This window comes from Asterias rubens, unplaced genomic scaffold (assembly GCF_902459465.1).
Source record: "Asterias rubens unplaced genomic scaffold, eAstRub1.3, whole genome shotgun sequence".
In the NCBI taxonomy this organism is placed as follows: Eukaryota; Metazoa; Echinodermata; class Asteroidea; order Forcipulatida; family Asteriidae; genus Asterias; species Asterias rubens.
The window spans coordinates 12,440-32,940 of NW_022985710.1; the positions used below are offsets into that span (position 1 = coordinate 12,440).

Consider the following 20,501-nt stretch of genomic DNA (forward strand, 5'->3'; position numbering starts at 1 on the left):
ATTTTGACTGAGCTGTCTCAAAGCAAGTCGCAGCCGTTTTCCTACTTTATTGTTTGTAAACTAAAATCTATTCGTGGAGGTTGCCATAACATTTCCATAACTGACTGCCAGTCGTTTCATGCTTATTCAGTAGTAATTTCTACTATAGAAGAACGGCCTGTGGTATTTTGCAATGAATTACCGGGCAATTTAGGATCCTACACTGTCATGCCTTTCCTGCAAATTTGAGTAGTATTTTGCTGATATGTATATTTTCAATTAGCATGTCAGGTAACTCCTTCATGACGTGATAGGCATAGCCAGGTTCTAAGTAAAACTACATCCGTCATTTCCGATGTCTAAGGGAATTTTGTCCACCGGAGATTCTCTTGTGATGCCCTTGCCCTTGGTATTCCCTTGCCATTGGTATTCACTTCCATCAGTTTACTGATGACCGCAGTTGTCCAGCATGAAGGAGTGACACCGAGGGCGTGATCGGTAATCTTTCCCGCTCGTACCCTGTAGCTCATCCATGGCATGACGGAGCAGACACTGAGGTGTGAGACGGCGGCTGTTGTACACGGGGAGCTCACAGACAGCGTGACGGTTCGAGTTGATGCAGTGTTGATCGTCCCATGTACCGTTCATATCAACCAGCATCACTGCACAATCAGCGTTGTTAGCATTATTCGGTTGCCTTCCAGCCCAATTCTCATAAGCGTTAGTCTCACCCTTCAACGGACAGTGCTGCCAGTTTCCCTCCTCCTCGATGTCATTACAACCAATCCAGAGACTGGAAGGTGGCTTCTGATCAAACACTTTCAGGTAAAGTTTCCATATAAAATCCTGTTCGAATCTTGAGTTTGGCACAGCGAGGTTTGCCTCACTCTGGGCACAAGTGTGATTTGCTTCGAACCAATCTACCCTCTGCATTGCAAACAAGTAACATGACTCGCCGTATCGGTGCCAATCAGGAGGGCAGATTTCAGCCAATAGACAACCACAATAAACGACCAAAACAATGCTTAAACGTTGAACTGCAACCATTTTGAATACTTGAAACAATAATGGCCTGAATAGATTCTGTTTTACGACTGTACGACGCCTTTTGTTGTAACAACTATCTTTCAGGATATAACGTCCATGTTACCATGGTAACCAAATTGCCAACCACCGTGACAAAATAATCTGATTATTAAGAAGGTCAAATTCAACGCAGTAGAGCCTTATGGAATGAAGCTCTCGCAAAACAGTGGTATCTTTCATTCCACGGTTTTAAGCTAATGAATTTCAATTCGTTATATATGGTTGTTTTTACAAGTGACTGTTTCCTTTAGTTTCAAAGGGAAACCATCAAGGCGACCGAGAGAGGTTTATCGATCCAATCCACCCCTAGTGTCTGGCAGCAATTAATATCTATACAAAACTGTACAGCTGCAATTAGCTGGATTCTCCTCTGGTCTGCAAGACCTTCAAAAGATGCGCTGCAATTAAGACACGTAGGAATATTGCATAGTACTGAGAAGAGCGAGATGGAAGAGGAGTAGAGAGAAGAAGAATACACCAGAGAACAATAGAGTGGCGAACAATAGAGCGACGAACACTAGACCTTCTTTTGTGACACTGGTTTGGTTTATGTTTGTTGGAATGGAAACCATTACGTGTTAATGAGACATAATGGGGGAAGGGGTCAAACAGTACGTCAGTCTCTACATCCAAAGAGATTTTGTATTCAGTTTTGCTTATTTTTTAGTTTACGAATTCTTTATAAAGAGCACTTATACCTCATACTTCACATTATAAGGAGAATAGTACACAATATTCGACTACAAGAAACGACTCTTGGCTTCAACTGTAATCTTTTCACAAATTCGATTTTTTTTTAAGTGTTAAACTTAATTGAGACAAATAAAAAACTAGACTTATACAGGATGTCAGATTTTGACTCTTTTGTAAAACTGGTAAACTAAGATATATCTTCTCAATTCATCTCAACATTGTGCGTTTGTAAACTGCTCACAAAAAGTAAGGAAACTTTTTTCAATCCAGTATATTTGTTATTATTTAATACTCTCTTTGTATATGGTATATATCAATGCAAAGCTGAACTGTTCCTTTTTAAAATGATACCATATTTGCAATGATTACATGTTGCTGAACTTGGCTACACGAATAACAATGAGGCAAAGTCACAAATCAAATGTGCCAAAATTACCGTTGTCTGTGAATGGTCAATAGGGATTCATCAAAATCTTGTCACAAACACGGCAAATGTGAATACTGCTGTATCCTCGTTATTGAAAAGAGTGCCGTAAGTGTTCCTATTGACACATCGGTTTTTATTGATCTCTGTTGGAATGGAACCCTGGCAAAATGGCTGCATCGGGGTATTTTTCATAGCAATCTAATTTTTTTTAATTTCTCGGTCGGCAATCACTTATCCTCCCTGAAGAAATAGCGTACGAGAGGCGGGTTTGAAATGGCTCAGTTATAAGAAGCAAAGATAAATGCTCAAAGGAGGGTGCAATTGGAGAAAAAAAACCCATATGAAAGCAAATTAACATCTTATGATTTGAATATACTGGACAAATATTGTTGTTACATCTAGAGTGTAGTTCTGGGTGACGTCACCGCAATAAGTTTTTCAAACATTAACATTTATGCGTTACTTAAATTCATCATTTTACATATGTTGCACGCTGTGACGGGGTCCATGGCGTTTTGTACAACCGAGGGGGAAAGTGCCATTTCCCCTCGAGGGTGTACAAAACCCAGGGACCCCAGTCACAGCGTGCAACAATTGTTTTGTTATACCTTTGTTTAATTGTTATTCCTCTTCTCTAAGTTATGTTGTCATCTTCAAACATTATTACGACAGACTATTCATTGTTTAATGAGCAGACGAACAAGAAACAATTCCCTCGAACCCGCGGTTGTTTCGTACACAGCGCTGGAAATCGACCAACGCCGGGAACGATCAAGGTGATGTACACCGGTGTACATCACTTTTCATGTTACCCGACCCGTCGAGCCATGTAACATGCGTTTTTGTTGCGCATCACATGATTGGTTCTCGACCAATCAAACTTTGCACAGAGGTATAACAATGAAAAATGGCTCAGACATTTTGTTATTTCTAAATCTCTGACATGATTATTTAGGTTGACCCTTTCACGTTCTATTAGTTTCTGTGGGCAACCAAATAATGCACTGAATACCGAAGAACGTCATCATAGACGGACAAATGCTGCATGTCTATGTACTAAAGCATGATAGCGATAATTTTTGGAAATCGGCACCAGCAGACTGACCGGGTTGAAATACCGTTTCATAAGAACCAATCTATGTCATCTGGTAATCAGTCAATCCATAAAAAAATAAAAATAAAAAAAAAACTTATTACTACTTGTACACTTCATCTTATGTTCCTTGGATTTGAGATAATAAACAAATATGACGCAGATTCAAACATTATTACAGACTAATCGCCGTTTTAATCAACTTTAAATTCTAAAGAGTTAAATCACTATCGAATAAATTTGTTTTTAAGAAAGAATGTAGGATTCTTTTAGAACAAAAAGAACCGTGATGTTAAAAATACGTCAAACTTAGTTTTGTTAAAAGATCTTTTTCCAAAAAGAGTCGTTAAAATTGATAATTTTGTTTTACAGAGATGGTGAAAATATTCGTGCTCGTGTCATCTCTGAGATGTTAACTTATTACTTGCTCCTGTGTGCATTATGGCTTGTCATTTGGTTTTTTATTTGCGCAATATTGTGTTAAACACACTGGACACTATTGGTAACTGTCAAAGACCAGTCTTTCTCACATGGTGTATCGCAACATTTATGCATAAAATAACAAATCTGTGAAAACTTGTGCTCAATTGGTCGTCAAAGTTGCGAGATAATTATTAAAGAAAAAGACACCACTGTCACACGAATTTGTGTGCTTTCATGGTGCTTGATTTCGAGACCTCAAATTCTAAACTTGAGGTCTCGAAATAAATTTCGTGGACAATTTCTTCTGTCTCGAAAACTACATCACTTCAGAGGGAGCCGTTTCTCATGTTTTATACCATCAACCTCTCCCCATTACTCATTACCAAGTAGGGTTGTATGCTAATACTTATTTTGAGTAATTACCAATAGTGTCCACTGCCATTAAACGACTTCATCATTTAGTTCAAACATACAATCTTTTAAGTAAATGAGTTTAAAGGATTTGGGTACTTTTTCAAAATGTCCATAGATTTACATTAAACTTACAGTGTTTGAAGATAATGTTAGTGGAAAGCTACCCTTAAAATATTACTTACTGTGGGGTGCTGTAGTTTTTGAGAAATGAGTAAAACAATGCCATGAAAATACATTTGTAAATGATTACAATAATTTTCGTCTCATGAGACGAAAATGATTTTCATGACATTGTTTTACTCATTTCAAAAAAACTACAGCACCGTCCTCAGCACGTAATATTTTCAGGTAAGCTTTCTTCTATCATTATCTTCAAACTGTGTAAGTTTAGTGTAAATCTGTGAACATTTTTTTTTTCCTACAAAAGTTACATTGACCCTTTAAAGCTGTCTTCACACCAACTACAATTCACAATAATATTGATATTATTTGTAATCACACACAGTCACAACAAAGCGGGTTGATTAAAACACGATTGAATTAATACGAAAAGTGATCTACAGTGATCTGTGGTACGTGGTTCTTAACATTTACCTTAACGTCAACTTATCTAAACGGATGAGAATACCTCCATTATTGTAACTAATGAAGATCCTTTCAAAAGGGTGTAATACATAACAAGTTAATATAAGAACATTTTACTCTTATGCCGCGCTGCCGACATTGTCTCTTGTGTTGCAGGGAGACATTGCAAAATGTAAAGGTAGTGATCAAAAAGATTGCAGAGAAAATGATGAGGACAGCAAATATCTAAATTCTAGTTTGATTATTAAAAAACAAAAAAAACAATTGGCTTTGAAATAAGAAGAAATCTAAATACAATTAATCAGTGCGTAATGTTCAGAGTCCAAATAATAACGGTACATTGGAGTCTTTTTTCTTCTTCTGCGTTTAGATATAATGTAACAATATTAGGTTAAAGGCAGCGGACACTACTGGTAATTACTCAAAATAATTGTTAGCATAAATACCTCACTTGGTAATGAGTAATGGGGAGAGGTTGATGGTATAAAACATTGTGAGAAACAGCTCCCCCTGAAGTAATGTAGTTTTCGAGAAAGAAGTAGTTATCCACGAATTTGATTTCGAGACCTCAGATTTAGAAATTGAGGTCTCGAAATCAAGCATCTGAAAGCACACAACTTCGTGTGACAAGGTTTTTTTTCTTTCATTATTATCTCGCAACTTCGGCGACCTATTGAGCTCAAATGTTCACAAGTTTGTTATTTTTCTGCATATGTTGAGATACACCTCAACTGTGGAGACCTAATCTTTGACAATTACCATGTGTGTCCACTGTCTTTAAGGGAGTTATTGACACGCAACATTCCAAATATCATTAAGATTAGTCTTTTTGACTGTCATTGTCTTCGGGTCCTGTAGGTTTGTTGTTGAACAAGTACCTTGTGTATATCGTTTGTGTTGTTGCTTTTTACTTGCCATCTTTTGTTTAAACTTTTACTGCCATTTTAGAATGTTTAATGTATAGTATATAAATGTGTATTTTTTTATGAGCTAGGTCTGGCCGGGAGGGCACGTCTTTTTTGATGACAGTTTTTAGACTTTTGCCCTTCCCTGAACGGCCTGTGCTTGTTTTATTGTTTTGCTTGTCCGAAGAATAAAAAAAATAAAAATAAAATAACTGAAGAACAAAATAAGCAGTTTGTTTTTCTTACGACTACATTTTGACGTTGAATTGATTGTGATTGCGGAACTACATTTCAATAGATCGAAGAAGTATCATCTTTCATTGACTTTCATATCACCATCAGTCACTTCTCTGCGAGTTGCATTGTTCAGCTGGCAAAACATTTTCCCTTCATCTAGCTCCAACAGATTGAAGGAGTGACATCTGGGGTGTGAACGGCAAACCTCCCCGCACGACACGACGCTCTTACCCGGTACCTCCTCCATGACGTGGTGCAGCATGTTTTTAGTAAAGGAGGCGGCCATCATTGCCGGTCTGCAGGCAGAGTACCCGGTTGTCGATGACGTGGAGCTCGCAGATAGCAAAGCCCTTTCTATCGCATTCCACATCGCTCCATTGACCATTATTTTTCATGTATTGGTTGCCACAATCTTCATTTCCCGCGTTATTTGGTTCTCCATATTTCCAGTTCTTATAAGCGTTAGTCTCACCCTTCAACGGACAGTGCTGCCAGTTTCCCTCCTCCTCGATGTCATTACAACCAATCCAGAGAAAGGTGTCTGCTGTCGGATTAAACTCTGCAAGGAATAGTTCCCATATGTAATCCTGTTCGGATTGTAAGTCTGGGACGAACAGGTTTGCTCTTGACTTGGCACAAGTGCGATTTGCTTGGTACCAATCCATGTTGTCCTTTATCATGAGGTAACATGACTTGCCAAATCTGTGCCAATCAGAAGGGCAGATCTCGGCCACAAGTCGGCAAGTCCAAACACTGAGAAGGAAAACTATGACATGGAAAAGATTCATTCTCTTTGAAGTAAAGTCGAGTTTGTTTCGATCAGTCGTCTTCAAGCAAGGTCTGTTTGAATATACTGCAAGCAACACCTTCTCCTCATATTAACCTGACGGCTCGAGTGAAAAACGTACAATACTTATTTATGGTTACTATAGCAATTACTAGCAATCGTTGTATATCCACTTAATAACCAAGGCTATATACATGTACTTAACGTTTTAAATATGCATCATAATGCCTATTAGCTAAATGGATATGGAGTCTAGCTCGGACATAATGCCAATGAGGTTTATTGCAGCGGAAACGCCTTGTTGTAACCGTCATGCTCTGTCGGGAAAGGTTCACAGTTGGAAAACGTGTACAAAGCCAATAACCCTTTTGAGATTGGCAATGCTACAACACTACTAAGTGTGGGTACATTGTGTGTTTACACCCAAACAAAACAAGTAAACACCCAGAGTAAGCAAGTCCGCCAAAACTCAAACAGGCTCATGTGAACCGTTGCAAAAATATTATAAACAATAGGAGGGTCCACGACGACGGTAGCAGCGGTTACACACGCGTTCATTGCCAGGTTGAGGCGTATATAAACTGCGCCAATAAAGTATCTAAACACTTACAAATGGTCAGATATATCGGAACCTGAAACAGTATGCCAAAAAATAATTATTCATTTCGAGTCACCGTTAATTTCTGCACATTTTGACACATCTTGTGTTGCGCTACGATGTTGTTTGGTGGATTTACGGGCACTTGAGTGGCTGAAGGTCGAATTTCAAAAGTTGCAAAAGCCCCTATTCAAGCTAAATCGTTGTATTGTGACGAGTATTAGATCGGCGTTTCTTTTGCTCGCCTTTTATAAATGATGTTTTTTTGGTCGCGTTTTGGTTAAATCGGTTGCGATGAACATACTCACCAATAATTGTCAGTAACCAAGCAAAGGGGTCAAAGATGGGAGGCATACAACAATGGTAAGACAGGGAAAGGTGTTTCAAATTAACAGGAAAGATGGCTCAAACGACCAAACAGGAAAGAGGACGGATCGTTGGTTTGATAGAAGCCGGTACGTCGATGCGAGGTAAAAACGTCACCAGCGACGGTCAGTAAATGGTGGAATCGCTACCAAGCTCAGGGAAATGTGGACGACCTGCCAAGGAATGGCCGTCCGAGGGTGACTTCTGCAGCAGAAGAAAGTGAACAAGTCCATAAAGCCTGACACCACTCTCGAGGGGTTCGCGACGCATCCTGATCAGGCAGGGGATTGACCAGGGACAGATCAGAGGTCTCATTGAGAGTATGAGAAGACGACTCCTTGCCGTTCAGGACAATGATGGAGGACACACCAAGAATGGAGGACAGTATATCAGCAGTTTTAGAGTTAAAGATACGGCAATTAATTTCATGGTCATGTAAACGAAACGAGTTTTTGTCTTTTGTCTTGATTTTGTCTAAGTGTGATGCTTATGTGAGTTCCCTTTTGGAATTGGGGTGAATAGGGGCTTTTGCAACTTTTGAAATTCGACCTTAAGCCACTCAAGTGTCCATAAATCCACCAAACAACATCGTAGCGCAACACAAGATGTGTCAAAACGTGCAGAAATTAACGGTGAATAGAAACGAACAATTAAATTTTTGTATACTATTTCAGGTTCCGATAAATCTGACCATTTGTAAGTGTTTAGATACTTTATTGGCGCAGTTTAGTTGTTACCGAGTACCCTGACGTTATATTTGAGAAACATACTTATTCGCACGTATAGAGTTAGAATAGTGTGTCAGACATATGCAGATAGAGAGCCCGTTTGATCCCATTTCACCAACAGATGTTTTGTCACGAGTATTTTTAAATGTTAGTCTGATGTGCTACAGCGTCGTGGTTTTCATGGGTAATTGGCGATTCGTTCACTTATTTTTGATCCGCATATTAAAGTAAAGTATGGAGAACAGATTGTTCTAAAGGTTGCAGTTGAGTGATTGCAAGTTTATCTAATGTTTTTGTTAATCCACTAAAATTATTACCCATTGCATCCAACATGACGTTGTGTAGCAGTTACTGAGTGCCTAATAACATAAGTTTTTGTACTTATTCTACAAACTGGGGAAGCGTTTAAATTGTCCTCCAGTTCTCCAGCATCTTAAGAATAAATCGCAATGTTTTAATCGGCAAACCGTCAACCTTGTTCAAGCAGATTTTACAGTGTTTTGTCGGGATATTAACAGCCAGCCTTCCTGCACGGCGGAACGCCTTTACCCGGTAACTCCTTAATGACGCGGTGAAGAATGCTCCGGGGAAACAAGGCGGCCGTCTTTGCCGGTCTGAAGGCAGAATTTCGGGGTGTTGCTGACAGTTGTCTCACAAACTGCGTAGCGTTCTGCATTGCACGGGTAATCATCCCATTTACCATTCCTAGCAACCCAAAGCGATCAACAATCTGCTTCATAGTTGTTATTATTAGGTTCCTCTTCAGCCCAATTCTCATAGGCGTTGGTCTCACCCTTCAACGGACAGTGCTGCCAATTTCCCTCCTCCTCGATGTCATTACAACCAATCCAGAGACTAGCGTCTGGTGTCTGATCAAACCCTTTCAGGAATAGTTCCCATATGTAATCCTGTTCGGATTTTGAGTTTGGGATGAGCAGGTTTCCTCGTGACTTGGCACAAGTGCGATTTGCGTGGTACCAATCCATCTTGTCCTTTATAATGAAGTAACATGACTCGCCGTTTCGGTGCCAGTCAAGAGGGCAGATTTTGGCCAGTAGACGGCCACAGTGAACGACAAGAACGAGACTCAACACTTGACCTATACGCATTTTGTAATTTTCTCAATTTTAGGAAATTATAGAGTTAGCTTTTTCCTAACCGTATAGTCGATGCCTGACGATGATGGACTAAAATGGCTGCCTGCTTTGGTTCTTCCCAGAGGATTGTAGTATCTTATAATGGTAGTGCGTCAGTGTTTCCATGGAAACAGCTTATAGAAAACCACCAAGTCTTAAAGACACTGGAAACTATTGGTAATTGTGAAAGACCAGGCTTCCCTACCCGTGCATCTCCACAATGCATAAAATAATTGGTAATTTAAAGACTAGTCTTTACAGTTGGTGTATCTCAACATATCCATAAAATAACAAACCTGTGAAAATTTGATATCAATTGGTCGTCGAAGTTGCGAGATAATAATGGAAAAAACACCCTTTTGCACAAGTTTTGTGCTTTCAGATGCTCGAATTCGAGACCTCAAAATCGAATTCTGAGGTCTCGAAATCAAATTCGTGAAAAACTACTTATTTGTCGAAAACTACGTCATTTCAACAGCTTCCCATTACTCGTTACAAAGTAAGGTTTTATGCTAGGAATTACTTTGAGTAATTACCAATAGTGTCAGTGCCTTTAACAGTCTGACCTACTTTGACAATAGATTAAAGAACAATACCATCTTGCCCATTGCCTGAGTTAAGTCGATTTCTATTTAAAATGAGGATTGCAGTTTACGTCGTTGAAGGTTGAACCAAGCTAGCCGCCTTTGATTGGTACTTATGAAGTCCACGACGAAGATTTATATTAACAAATAAAAATGCGGGGTCAATAAAATTGTGTAAGTATTGCCTGAACAACAGCTCGACGTAAACCCTGTTACAAAAAACAACAACTTGGATTTACTGGAAAAAATAAATCTATCTAACTATAAGTTAACACAACCGTCGAGTAAAATCGAATAAAAACTGTTATTTACTGACGCTACAGCCGCCATTATATTCACTAGCAAGTCTACGCATTGAATTACGAATACTAAAAACTACGCTATCAAGAAGGATCCTTACGTTGTTAACCTGAAACATGTTTTTGTTATTCCGTAGATTTGAATATATGATATATTGCTTCAGTGTGGTAAATATGTCATTTGGTCTGCATGAAACCAAACGATACGTTGGTATAGATCATTGCTACAAAAAAGTTATACGCTGACTTTCAATTACGGATTTAATTAATGTTAACTTAGAAAACAAATTTGATAACAAACATCCACAAAGCATACTTATTATTGTTTTGTGTTAGTTCTGAAGAGTATTTGATTGTTTGAGTTCCCTTTTCTTTATTTTGAAATCAGAAGAAATCTTAAGTAACAATAAATTAGTGCACTGTGCTCAAATACGGCCATAAAACTTGAAAACAGGAGTCTGAACAAACAGGTGTTCAAGTTATGCGTGGGATTCTTATGGTATCTGGGTTTAGTCCGGACAAAGAAAGACAGTCATTCAAGTTATGCATGAAATTCTTACACCGCGTTTACACTAGATCCTCCTACAAGGATCCAAGGAGGACCAGATCTCGAAAGCGAGATCAAGTATTTTTGTGCCGCGTTCACACTTGAGTATGGTATTGCATAGTTAGACGGAAGTTCAGTTCAGCTGACGGCAAGGGTTACTGTACGGGGTCATTGATTGTGCGCGTGCATGTTCCCTGAAATAACCGGAACTCGACGAAAATTCAGACACAATTTACTGACCAAACTGACAATAACTTCCCTATGTTATAACTGTATAAAAATACTCTGAAAAATAATTTGTTTGAATGCTCAAAAAAAGCTTACGTTAGATGATGAACGAAAAAAGGTCGGTACTCAAGATTCTGGAGGACGCAAAGACTGTGAGTTATTCAATCGCTGTAATGTTGGTTACCAGTGTCATACAAATTATGGGGTCGGGGACCAGTTCACGATAGAGTGCACATGTGCCCTCTATAATAATATGCACAATGTATACAATCCCCATGTACATTTACACAACGGATGAAGATTACACAGCGTTGGCAAGATGTAAGCAGCTGAAATTGCAGAACCCGATCTCGATCTGCTTGTTTTTTGATCGCCTTTGCGGGATCTCATCTCCCTCTGATCTCGCAATAAAAGGAGGTCGAAAAGGAGGATCTGTTCCCGATCCAGATCGCGTTCACACTAGCCGGTGACCTCCTTTTGATCGCCCTTTCGAGATAAGATCCTCCTTTGATCCTCCTAGCAGGATCAAGTGTGAACACGGTGTTATGGTGTCTGGGTTTAATTTCCTTAATCCCCAACACATTCCAATACTCCTTGCATAATTTCACTACTGGGTAGACTTTTTGAAAGTGGACTACTCAACTGGGGCAAAATATCAAATTAAACGAGCAAATTAACTCTGCATGAAAACAATACAGTCACCTCTTCCCATATTAGTTAACAATCAGCTTTTATCAAATTAACGCAATATTTCATGCGTGTCGAATAATAAGATAAAGTTTGCACGAAAACATTAACAGTGCCAACATTAAGAGATGATGCGTTTGCGTAACATGGATATGCTGACTAGTGTGATTTATATCATTACACATTCTAGGGAAACATACTTACTGAATACATAATAATTTGACATCAAGTTCTTTGTTTATGAATACATTTTCTACAAACCGGAGAAATACGTGTTTTAATTGTCTCCAAGTTCTCCAGCATCAGCAGCTTCAGAATGAGTCGCGTCGTTCGATTGGACAACCGTCAACCTAGGCATCAAGTTTTTGTCTTTTACTTAATCTTCTATATACAAACCGGAGAAGTTTTAGTTTCAATTGTCTTCCAGGGCTCCCGCAGCAGCTTCAGAATGAGTCGCGTTGTTTTTATTGGCAAACCGTCAACTTTGTTCCAGCAGATCAACAGTGTGACGTCGGGGTGTAACCAGCCAGCCTTTCCGCATGACGGAACGCTCTTATAACCGGTAGCTCCCTAATGACGTGGTGAAGAATGCTCCGGGGAAACAAGGCGGCCGTCTTTGCCGGTCTGAAGGCAGAACTTTTTTTTTGACAGGTTGTTCGCAAATTGCGTAGATAAGTAGCCACTACTGCACCAATAATCATCCCTTTAAGTATGATCAACACAACGTTCTATAAGCAAAATACATTTCTTTAAAATATTTCATTTTGACTGAGCTGTCTCAAAGCAAGTCGCAGCCGTTTTCCTACTTTATTGTTTGTAAACTAAAATCTATTCGTGGAGGTTGCCATAACATTTCCATAACTGACTGCCAGTCGTTTCATGCTTATTCAGTAGTAATTTCTACTATAGAAGAACGGCCTGTGGTAGTTTTGCAATTAAATGCCGGGCAATTTAGGATCCTAAACTGTCATGCCTTTCCTGCAAATTTGAGTAGTATTTTGCTGATATATTTTTACAGTAAGCATGTCAGGTAACTCCTTCATGAGGCGATATGCATAGCCAGGCTCTAAGTAAAATTACATCCGTCATAACCGATGTCCAAGGGAATTTTGTCCGCTGAAGATTCTCTTGTATTCAGTAAATGCCCTTGTCATTGGTATTCCCTTGCCATTGGTATTCCCTTCCATCAGTTTACTGATGACCGCAGTTGTCCAGCATGAAGGAGTGACACCGAGGGCGTGATCGGTAATCCTTCCCGCTCGTACCCTGTAGCTCATCCATGGCATGACGGAGCAGACACTGAGGTGTGAGACGGCGGCTGTTGTACACGGGGAGCTCACAGACAGCGTGAAGGTTCAAGTTGATGCAGTGTTGATCGTCCCATGTACCGTTCATATCAACCCGCATCACTGCACAATCAGCGTTGTTAGCATTATTCGGTTGCCTTCCAGCCCAATTCTCATAAGCGTTAGTCTCACCCTTCAACGGACAGTGCTGCCAGTTTCCCTCCTCCTCGATGTCATTACAACCAATCCAGAGACTGGAAGGTGGCTTCTGATCAAACACTTTCAGGTAGAGTTTCCATATAAAATCCTGTTCGAATCTTGAGGTTGGCACAGCGAGGTTTGCCTCACTCTGGGCACAAGTGTGATTTGCTTCGAACCAATCTACCCTCAGCATTGCAAACAAGTAACATGACTCGCCGTATCGGTGCCAATCAGGAGGGCAGATTTCAGCCAATAGACAACCACAATAAACGACCAAAACAATGCTTAAACGTTGAACTGCAACCATTTTGAATACTTGAAACAATAATGGCCTGAATAGATTCTGTTTTACGACTGTTAGACGCCTTTTGTAGTATGATTATTAAGAAGGCCAAATTTAACGCAGTAGAGCCTTATGGAATGAAGCTCTCGCAAAACAGTGGTATCTTTCATTCCACGGTTTTAAGCTAATGAATTTCAATTCGTTATATATGGTTGTTTTTACAAGTGACTGTTTCCTTTAGTTTCAAAGGGAAACCATTAAGACGACCGAGAGAGGTTTATCGATCCACTCCACCCCTAGTGTTTTGCAGCAATTAATATCTATACAAAACTGTACAGCTGCAATTAGCTGGATTCTCCTCTGGTCTGCAGACCTTCAAAAGATGCGCTGCAATTAAGACACGTAGGAATATTGCATAGTACTGAGAAGAGCGAGATGGAAGAGGAGTAGAGAGAAGAAGAATACACCAGAGAACAATAGAGTGGCGAACAACAGAGCGACGAACACTAGACCTTCTTTTGTGACACTGGTTTGGTTTATGTTTGTTGGAATGGAAACCATTACGTGTTAATGAGACATAATGGGGGAAGGGGTCAAACAGTACGTCAGTCTCTACATCCAGAGAGTTTTTGTATTCAGTTTTGCTTATTTTTTAGTTCACGAATTCTTTATAAAGAGCACTTATACCTCATACTTCACATTATAAGGAGAATAGTACACAATATTCGACTACAAGAAACGACTCTTGGCTTCAACTGTAATCTTTTCACAAATTCGATTTTTTTGAAGTGTAAAACTTAATTGAGACAAATAAAAAACTAGACTGACACAGGATGTCAGATTTTGACTCTTTTGTAAAACTGGTAAACTAAAGATATATCTTCTCAATTCATCTCAACATTGTGCGTTTGTAAACTGCTCACAAAAAGTAAGGAAACTTTTTTCAATCCAGTATATTTGTTATTATTTAATACTCTCTTTGTATATGGTATATATCAATGCAAAGCTGAACTGTTCCTTTTTAAAATGATACCATATTTGCAATGATTACATGTTGCTGAACTTGGCTACACGAATAACAATGAGGCAAAGTCACAAATCAAATGTGCCAAAATTACCGTTGTCTGTGAATGGTCAATAGGTAATGCTCAATAATCGAATCGATCAAGCTTTTCAGAACCATTAATGGTTTACACAATGATTTGCATCAGTGAGCTCATCGGACACAATTAACCCTCATCTAACGAAAAACACCTTGTTTGATGGGTATTTGCAAAACGATATTCTACAGCCGAATGCAGTCCCATACTTGCAGACTCTTGGACCAAATGCCATCTTTCAAGATGACAACGCTCGCCCCAATCGAGCCCGACTGGTTACTGACTACCTGAAAAATGTTGGGGTGAACCGGATGGATTGGCCTGCTAACAGTCCAGACCTGAATCCCATGGAACATCTGTGGGACCAGTTTGGCGTTCCATTCTTTATTAAGGAACCTGGTTAGGTCAGCCACAGTTGATGTGTTGGTGGTTCTAGCGCGATCCCTCATCATCAGCGCATCACAAGACCTGTGTGCAGCATGAGAAGAAGGTGCCAGGATGTCATCAACGCCTTCGGATCATCCACTTGTTACTGAACTTGTTGTATCAATAAAGTGTATTAAGATCAGTAAGTTGTCTTGCTCTATACCAAACTTCTTGTCCCAATAAAGTGGATTAAGATCAGTATGTTGCCTTGCTTGTTTGAATTACAGTGTCAATTTGATTGTTCACACAGTAACAGTAACACAAAATTTCTAATTTTGGCACATTTGATTTGTGACTGTGTCTCGTTCTCATTAACGTGGTCAAGTCCAGCAACATGCAATCATTGCAACTGTGGTATCATTTTAAAGAGGAACAGTTCAGCTTTGCATTGATATATACCATATACAAAGAGAGTAATAAATAATAACAAATATACTGGATTGAAAAAATTTTCCTTACTTTTTGTGAGCAGTTTATATAGGATTTGAGGCATTGCATGGTGAGGTATCAATGTATATTTGGTTTGCGGTAACACCATGTGTGTATCTACTTGCCAGATAGAGTTGTTCTTAGGGAACTGTCTTGCTTTATTCTACTGCCGTGGAGTAGATAATCGGAGGTTCGGGAGACTTCTCAGTTTGATTTCCCAGGGCACTTAAAGGCAGTGGACACTATTGGTAATTAGTCAAAATTTGTAATTAACATAAAACCTTACTTGGTAACGATTATTTGGGAGAGGTTGATAGTATAAAACATTGTGAGAAACGGCTCCCTCTGAAGTGACATAGTTTTCGAAAAAGAAGTAATTTTTCACGAATTTGATTTTGAGACCTCAAGTTTAGAATTTGAGGTCTCGAAATCAAGCATCTGATGAAAGCACACAACTTCGTGTGACAAGGTTGTTTTTTCTTTCATTATTATCTTGCAACTTTGACGACCGATTGAGCTCAAATTTTTACAAGTTTGTTATTGTATGCATATGTTGAGATACACAAAGTGAGAAGACTGGTCTTTGACAGTTACCAATTGTGTCCAGTGTCTTTAAGTTTTTTTGTATACACGCATTAGAACAACGTTACTTATTTGGTAACTTGTTTATCGTGAAAGAATAAAACAAATGTTTAAATAGTACAGCCTGAAGTTGTTGTCGTTTTAAGTTTGCGCACTTTTCCAGTCTCCTTCCCGTGCTGCTGTGGTGGTGGCTCGCAGCTCAAATAAGTACGATTAAATAATTAAACCTGTATGTCTAAGTCCTGAATATTGAAATGTTCTACATGTGTACAGACAGTTTTAACCCTTTGTTCACTATAAGACTAAGCATGGTACCTGGTATATTATTTACAGCAACTATCATTATTCGGTGACATTATTCCGTATAATATGGACAATCATGAATGTCTCGATATCAAAGCCGAGTGCACTCGAGTGTAGGTTCGAATCCCAGTCGTGACACTTGTGTCCATGGGTGAGCAAGCAATTAATTGTAACATAACTTCTCTCAACCAAGGGGTAACTGGGCACCTGTGAGGGCAGAGATGGTTCTTGTGTTTGGTTAAGCTTATAGTGCGCTATATTATTTGACAGCACCTGGCGCGAGCTGTATACTCTAAATGGAGCTGAGATGGTTTAAGGAATAAAAAGGCCCTTTGATCAGGGGTAGTTATGTTAGAAGCGCTTTGAGTAAAAAAAGCAGCACCGTCGGTAACCATTTGAAGTAGAATACCGCTTGGTCTGCACTGGTCTTGGTTTAATCGTAGTGGCAGCAAGCAAGATACACTTTACGCAGAAGCAGTGAAGTTGTGAGGAGTCTTCAGTTTTCCAAATAGCTGGATTTCGACGGCGATCTTGTCCCGGCTTGAAAATTATTTGAGATCGGGGTTATTGACATGATGTTTTTCTTTTTAGATCGTAGTGCTGTGTGAAGACGATGCGATACATTGTAAACACAGTATAATAGGTAAGAAATATTGTCATACCAAATATTGCGCGTGAATGACTTATAAGTGTCGTGGCGTCAATCCTGAGACTCATTATATATAGCGCCACCAAGGGTTTTCTCAGGAGAGGTTATCTTTCCCAAAGTTGTAGAAAGTATCTTTACGTTGAGTGCAAAAGAGTAAAAGTACCAACGACAATACGAATTTTAGCTGAGAACCACAGAAGGGATTCATCAAAGTCTTGTCACAAACACGGCAAATGTGAATACTGCTGTATCCTCGTTATTGAAAAGAGTGCCGTACGTGTTCCTATTGACACATCGGTTTTTATTGATCTCTGTTGGAATGGAACCCTGGCAAAATGGCTGCATCGGGGTATTTTTCATAGCAATCGAATTTTTTTTTATTTCTCGGTCGGCAATCACTTATCCTCCCTGAAGAAATAGTGTACGAGAGGCGGGTTTGAAATGGTTCAGTTATAAGAAGCAAAGATAAATGCTCAAAGGAGGGTGCAATTGGAGAAAAAAAACCCATATGAAAACAAATTAACATCTTATGATTTGAATATACTGGACAAATATTGTTGTTACATCTAGAGTGTAGTTCTGGGTGACGTCACCGCAATAAGTTTTTCAAACATTAACATTTATGCGTTACTTAAATTCATCATTTTACAATTGTTGCACGCTGTGACGGGGTCCATGGCGTTTTGTACACCCGAGGGGGAAAGTGCCATTTCCCCTCGAGGGTGTACAAAACCCATGGACCCCAGTCACAGCGTGCAACAATTGTTTTGTTATACCTTTGTTTAATTGTTATTCCTCTTCTCTAAGTTCTGTTGTCATCTTCAAACATTATTACGACAGACTATTTATTGTTTAATGAGCAGACGAACAAGAAACAATTCCCTCGAACCCGCGGTTGTCTCGTACACAGCGCTGGAAATCGGCCAACGCCGGGAACGATCAAGGTGATGTACACCGGTGTACATCACTTTTCATGTTACCCGACCCGTCGAGCCATGTAACATGCGTTTTTGTTGCGCATGACATGATTGGTTCTCGACCAATCAAACTTTGCACAGAGGTATAACAATGAAAAATGGCTCAGACATTTTGTTATTTCTAAATCACTGACATGATTATTTAGGTTGACCCTTTCACGTTCTATTAGTTTCTGTGGGCAACCAAACAATGCACTGAATACCGAAGAACGTCATCATAGACGGACAAATGCTGCATGTCTATGTACTAAAGCATGATAGCGATAATTTTTGGAAATCGGCACCAGCAGACTGACCGGGTTGAAATACCGTTTCATAAGAACCAATCTATGTCATCTGGTAATCAGTCAATCCATAAAAAAATAAAAATAAAAAAAACCTTATTACTACTTGTACACTTCATCTTATGTTCCTTGGATTTGAGATAATAAACAAATATGACGCAGATTCAAACATTATTACAGACTAATCGCCGTTTTAATCAACTTTAAATTCTAAAGAGTTAAATCACTATCGAATAAATTTGTTTTTAAGAAAGAATGTAGGATTCTTTTAGAACAAAAAGAACCGTGATGTTAAAAAGACGTCAAACTTAGTTTTGTTAAAAGATCTTTTTCCAAAAAGAGTCGTTAAAGTTGATAATTTTGTTTTACAAAGATGGTGAAAATATTCGTGCTCGTGTCATCTCTGAGATGTTTACTTATTACTTGCTCCTGTGTGCATTATGGCTTGTCATTTGTTTTTTTATTTGCGCAATATTGTGTTAAACACACTGGACACTATTGGTAACTGTCAAAGACCAGTCTTCTCACATGGTGTATCGCAACATTTATGCATAAAATAACAAATCTGTGAAAACTTGTGCTCAATTGGTCGTCAAAGTTGCGAGATAATTATTAAAGAAAAAGACACCATTGTCACACGAATTTGTGTGCTTTCATGGTGCTTGATTTCGAGACCTCAAATTCTAAACTTGAGGTCATGAAAATACATTTGTAAATGATTACAATAATTTTCGTCTCATGAGACGAAAATGATTTTCATGACATTGTTTTACTCATTTCAAAAAAACTACAGCACCGTCCTCAGCACGTAATATTTTCAGGTAAGCTTTCTTCTATCATTATCTTCAAACTGTGTAAGTTTAGTGTAAATCTGTGAACATTTTTTTTTTTTCCTACAAAAGTTACATTGACCCTTTAAAGCTGTCTTCACACCAACTACATTTCACAATAAATTTGATATTATTTGTAATCACACACAGTCACAACAAAGCGGGTTGATTAAAACACGATTGAATTAATACGAAAAGTGATCTACAGTGATCTGTGGTACGTGGTTCTTAACATTTACCTTAACGTCAACTTATCTAATCTGATGAGAATACTTCCATTATTGTAACTAATGACGATCCTTTCAAAAGGGTGTAATACATAACAAGTTAATATAAGAACATTTTACTCTTATGCCGCGCTGCCGACATTGTCTCTTGTGTTGCAGGGAGACACTGCAAAATGTAAAGGTAGTGATCAAAAAGATTGCAGAGAAAATGATGAGGACAGCAAATATCTAAATTCTAGTTTGATTACTTAAAAAAAAAAAAAACAATTGGCTTTGAAATAAGAAGAAATCTAAATACAATTAATCAGTGCGTAATGTTCAGAGTCCAGATAATAACGGTACATTGGAGTCTTTTTTCTTCTTCTGCGTTTAGATATAATGTAACAATATTAGGTTAAAGGCAGCGGACACTACTGGTAATTACTCAAAATAATTGTTAGCATAAATACCTCACTTGGTAATGAGTAATGGGGAGAGGTTGATGGTATAAAACATTGTGAGAAACAGCTCCCCCTGAAGTAATGTAGTTTTCGAGAAAGAAGTAGTTATCCACGAATTTGATTTCGAGACCTCAGATTTAGAAATTGAGGTCTCGAAATCAAGCATCTGAAAGCACACAACTTCGTGTGACAAGGTTTTTTTTCTTTCATTATTATCTCGCAACTTCGGCGACCTATTGAGCTCAAATGTTCACAAGTTTGTTATTTTTCTGCATATGTTGAGATACACCTCAACTGTGGAGACCTAATCTTTGACAATTGTCACTGTCTTTAAGGGAGTTATTGACACGCAACATTCCAAATATCATTAAGATTAGTCTTTTTGACTGTCATTGTCTTCGGGTCCTGTAGGTTTGTTGTTGAACAAGTACCTTGTGTATATCGTTTGTGTTGTTGCTTTTTACTTGCCATCTTTTGTTTAAACTTTTACTGCCATTTTAGAATGTTTAATGTATAGTATATAAATGTGTATTTTTTTATGAGCTAGGTCTGGCCGGGAGGGCACGTCTTTTTTGATGACAGTTTTTAGACTTTTGCCCTTCCCTGAACGGCCTGTGCTTGTTTTATTGTTTTGCTTGTCCGAAGAATAAAAAAAATAAAAATAAAATAACTGAAGAACAAA

General features: G+C 38.7%; 3 protein-coding genes across 3 annotated transcripts; all 3 read right to left on the reverse strand.

Annotated features, from left to right (window-relative positions):
* Positions 1-423: 423 nt before the first annotated feature.
* LOC117305976 (lectin BRA-3-like) lies at positions 424-1,026 on the reverse strand. Its single transcript, XM_033790824.1, has one exon. The coding sequence runs from the start codon at positions 1,024-1,026 to the stop codon at positions 424-426; it is 603 nt and encodes a 200-aa protein (XP_033646715.1).
* Positions 1,027-6,108: 5,082 nt separating this feature from the next.
* On the reverse strand, positions 6,109-9,430 carry LOC117305977 (secretory phospholipase A2 receptor-like). Its single transcript, XM_033790825.1, is given in 2 exon segments — positions 6,109-6,608; positions 8,977-9,430. Coding segments are annotated over 2 exon segments (954 nt in total).
* Positions 9,431-12,993: 3,563 nt separating this feature from the next.
* On the reverse strand, positions 12,994-13,596 carry LOC117305978 (lectin BRA-3-like). The gene has a single exon (XM_033790826.1). It carries the CDS (start codon positions 13,594-13,596, stop codon positions 12,994-12,996), a length of 603 nt encoding a protein of 200 aa, XP_033646717.1.
* Between the last annotated feature and the right edge of the window lie 6,905 nt (positions 13,597-20,501).

Bases quoted from the DNA above. Each gene is read 5' to 3' on its own strand.
- LOC117305976 (XM_033790824.1), bottom strand. From the start codon at position 1,026: ATGGTTGCAGTTCAACGTTTAAGCATTGTTTTGGTCGTTTATTGTGGT.
- LOC117305978 (XM_033790826.1), bottom strand. From the start codon at position 13,596: ATGGTTGCAGTTCAACGTTTAAGCATTGTTTTGGTCGTTTATTGTGGT.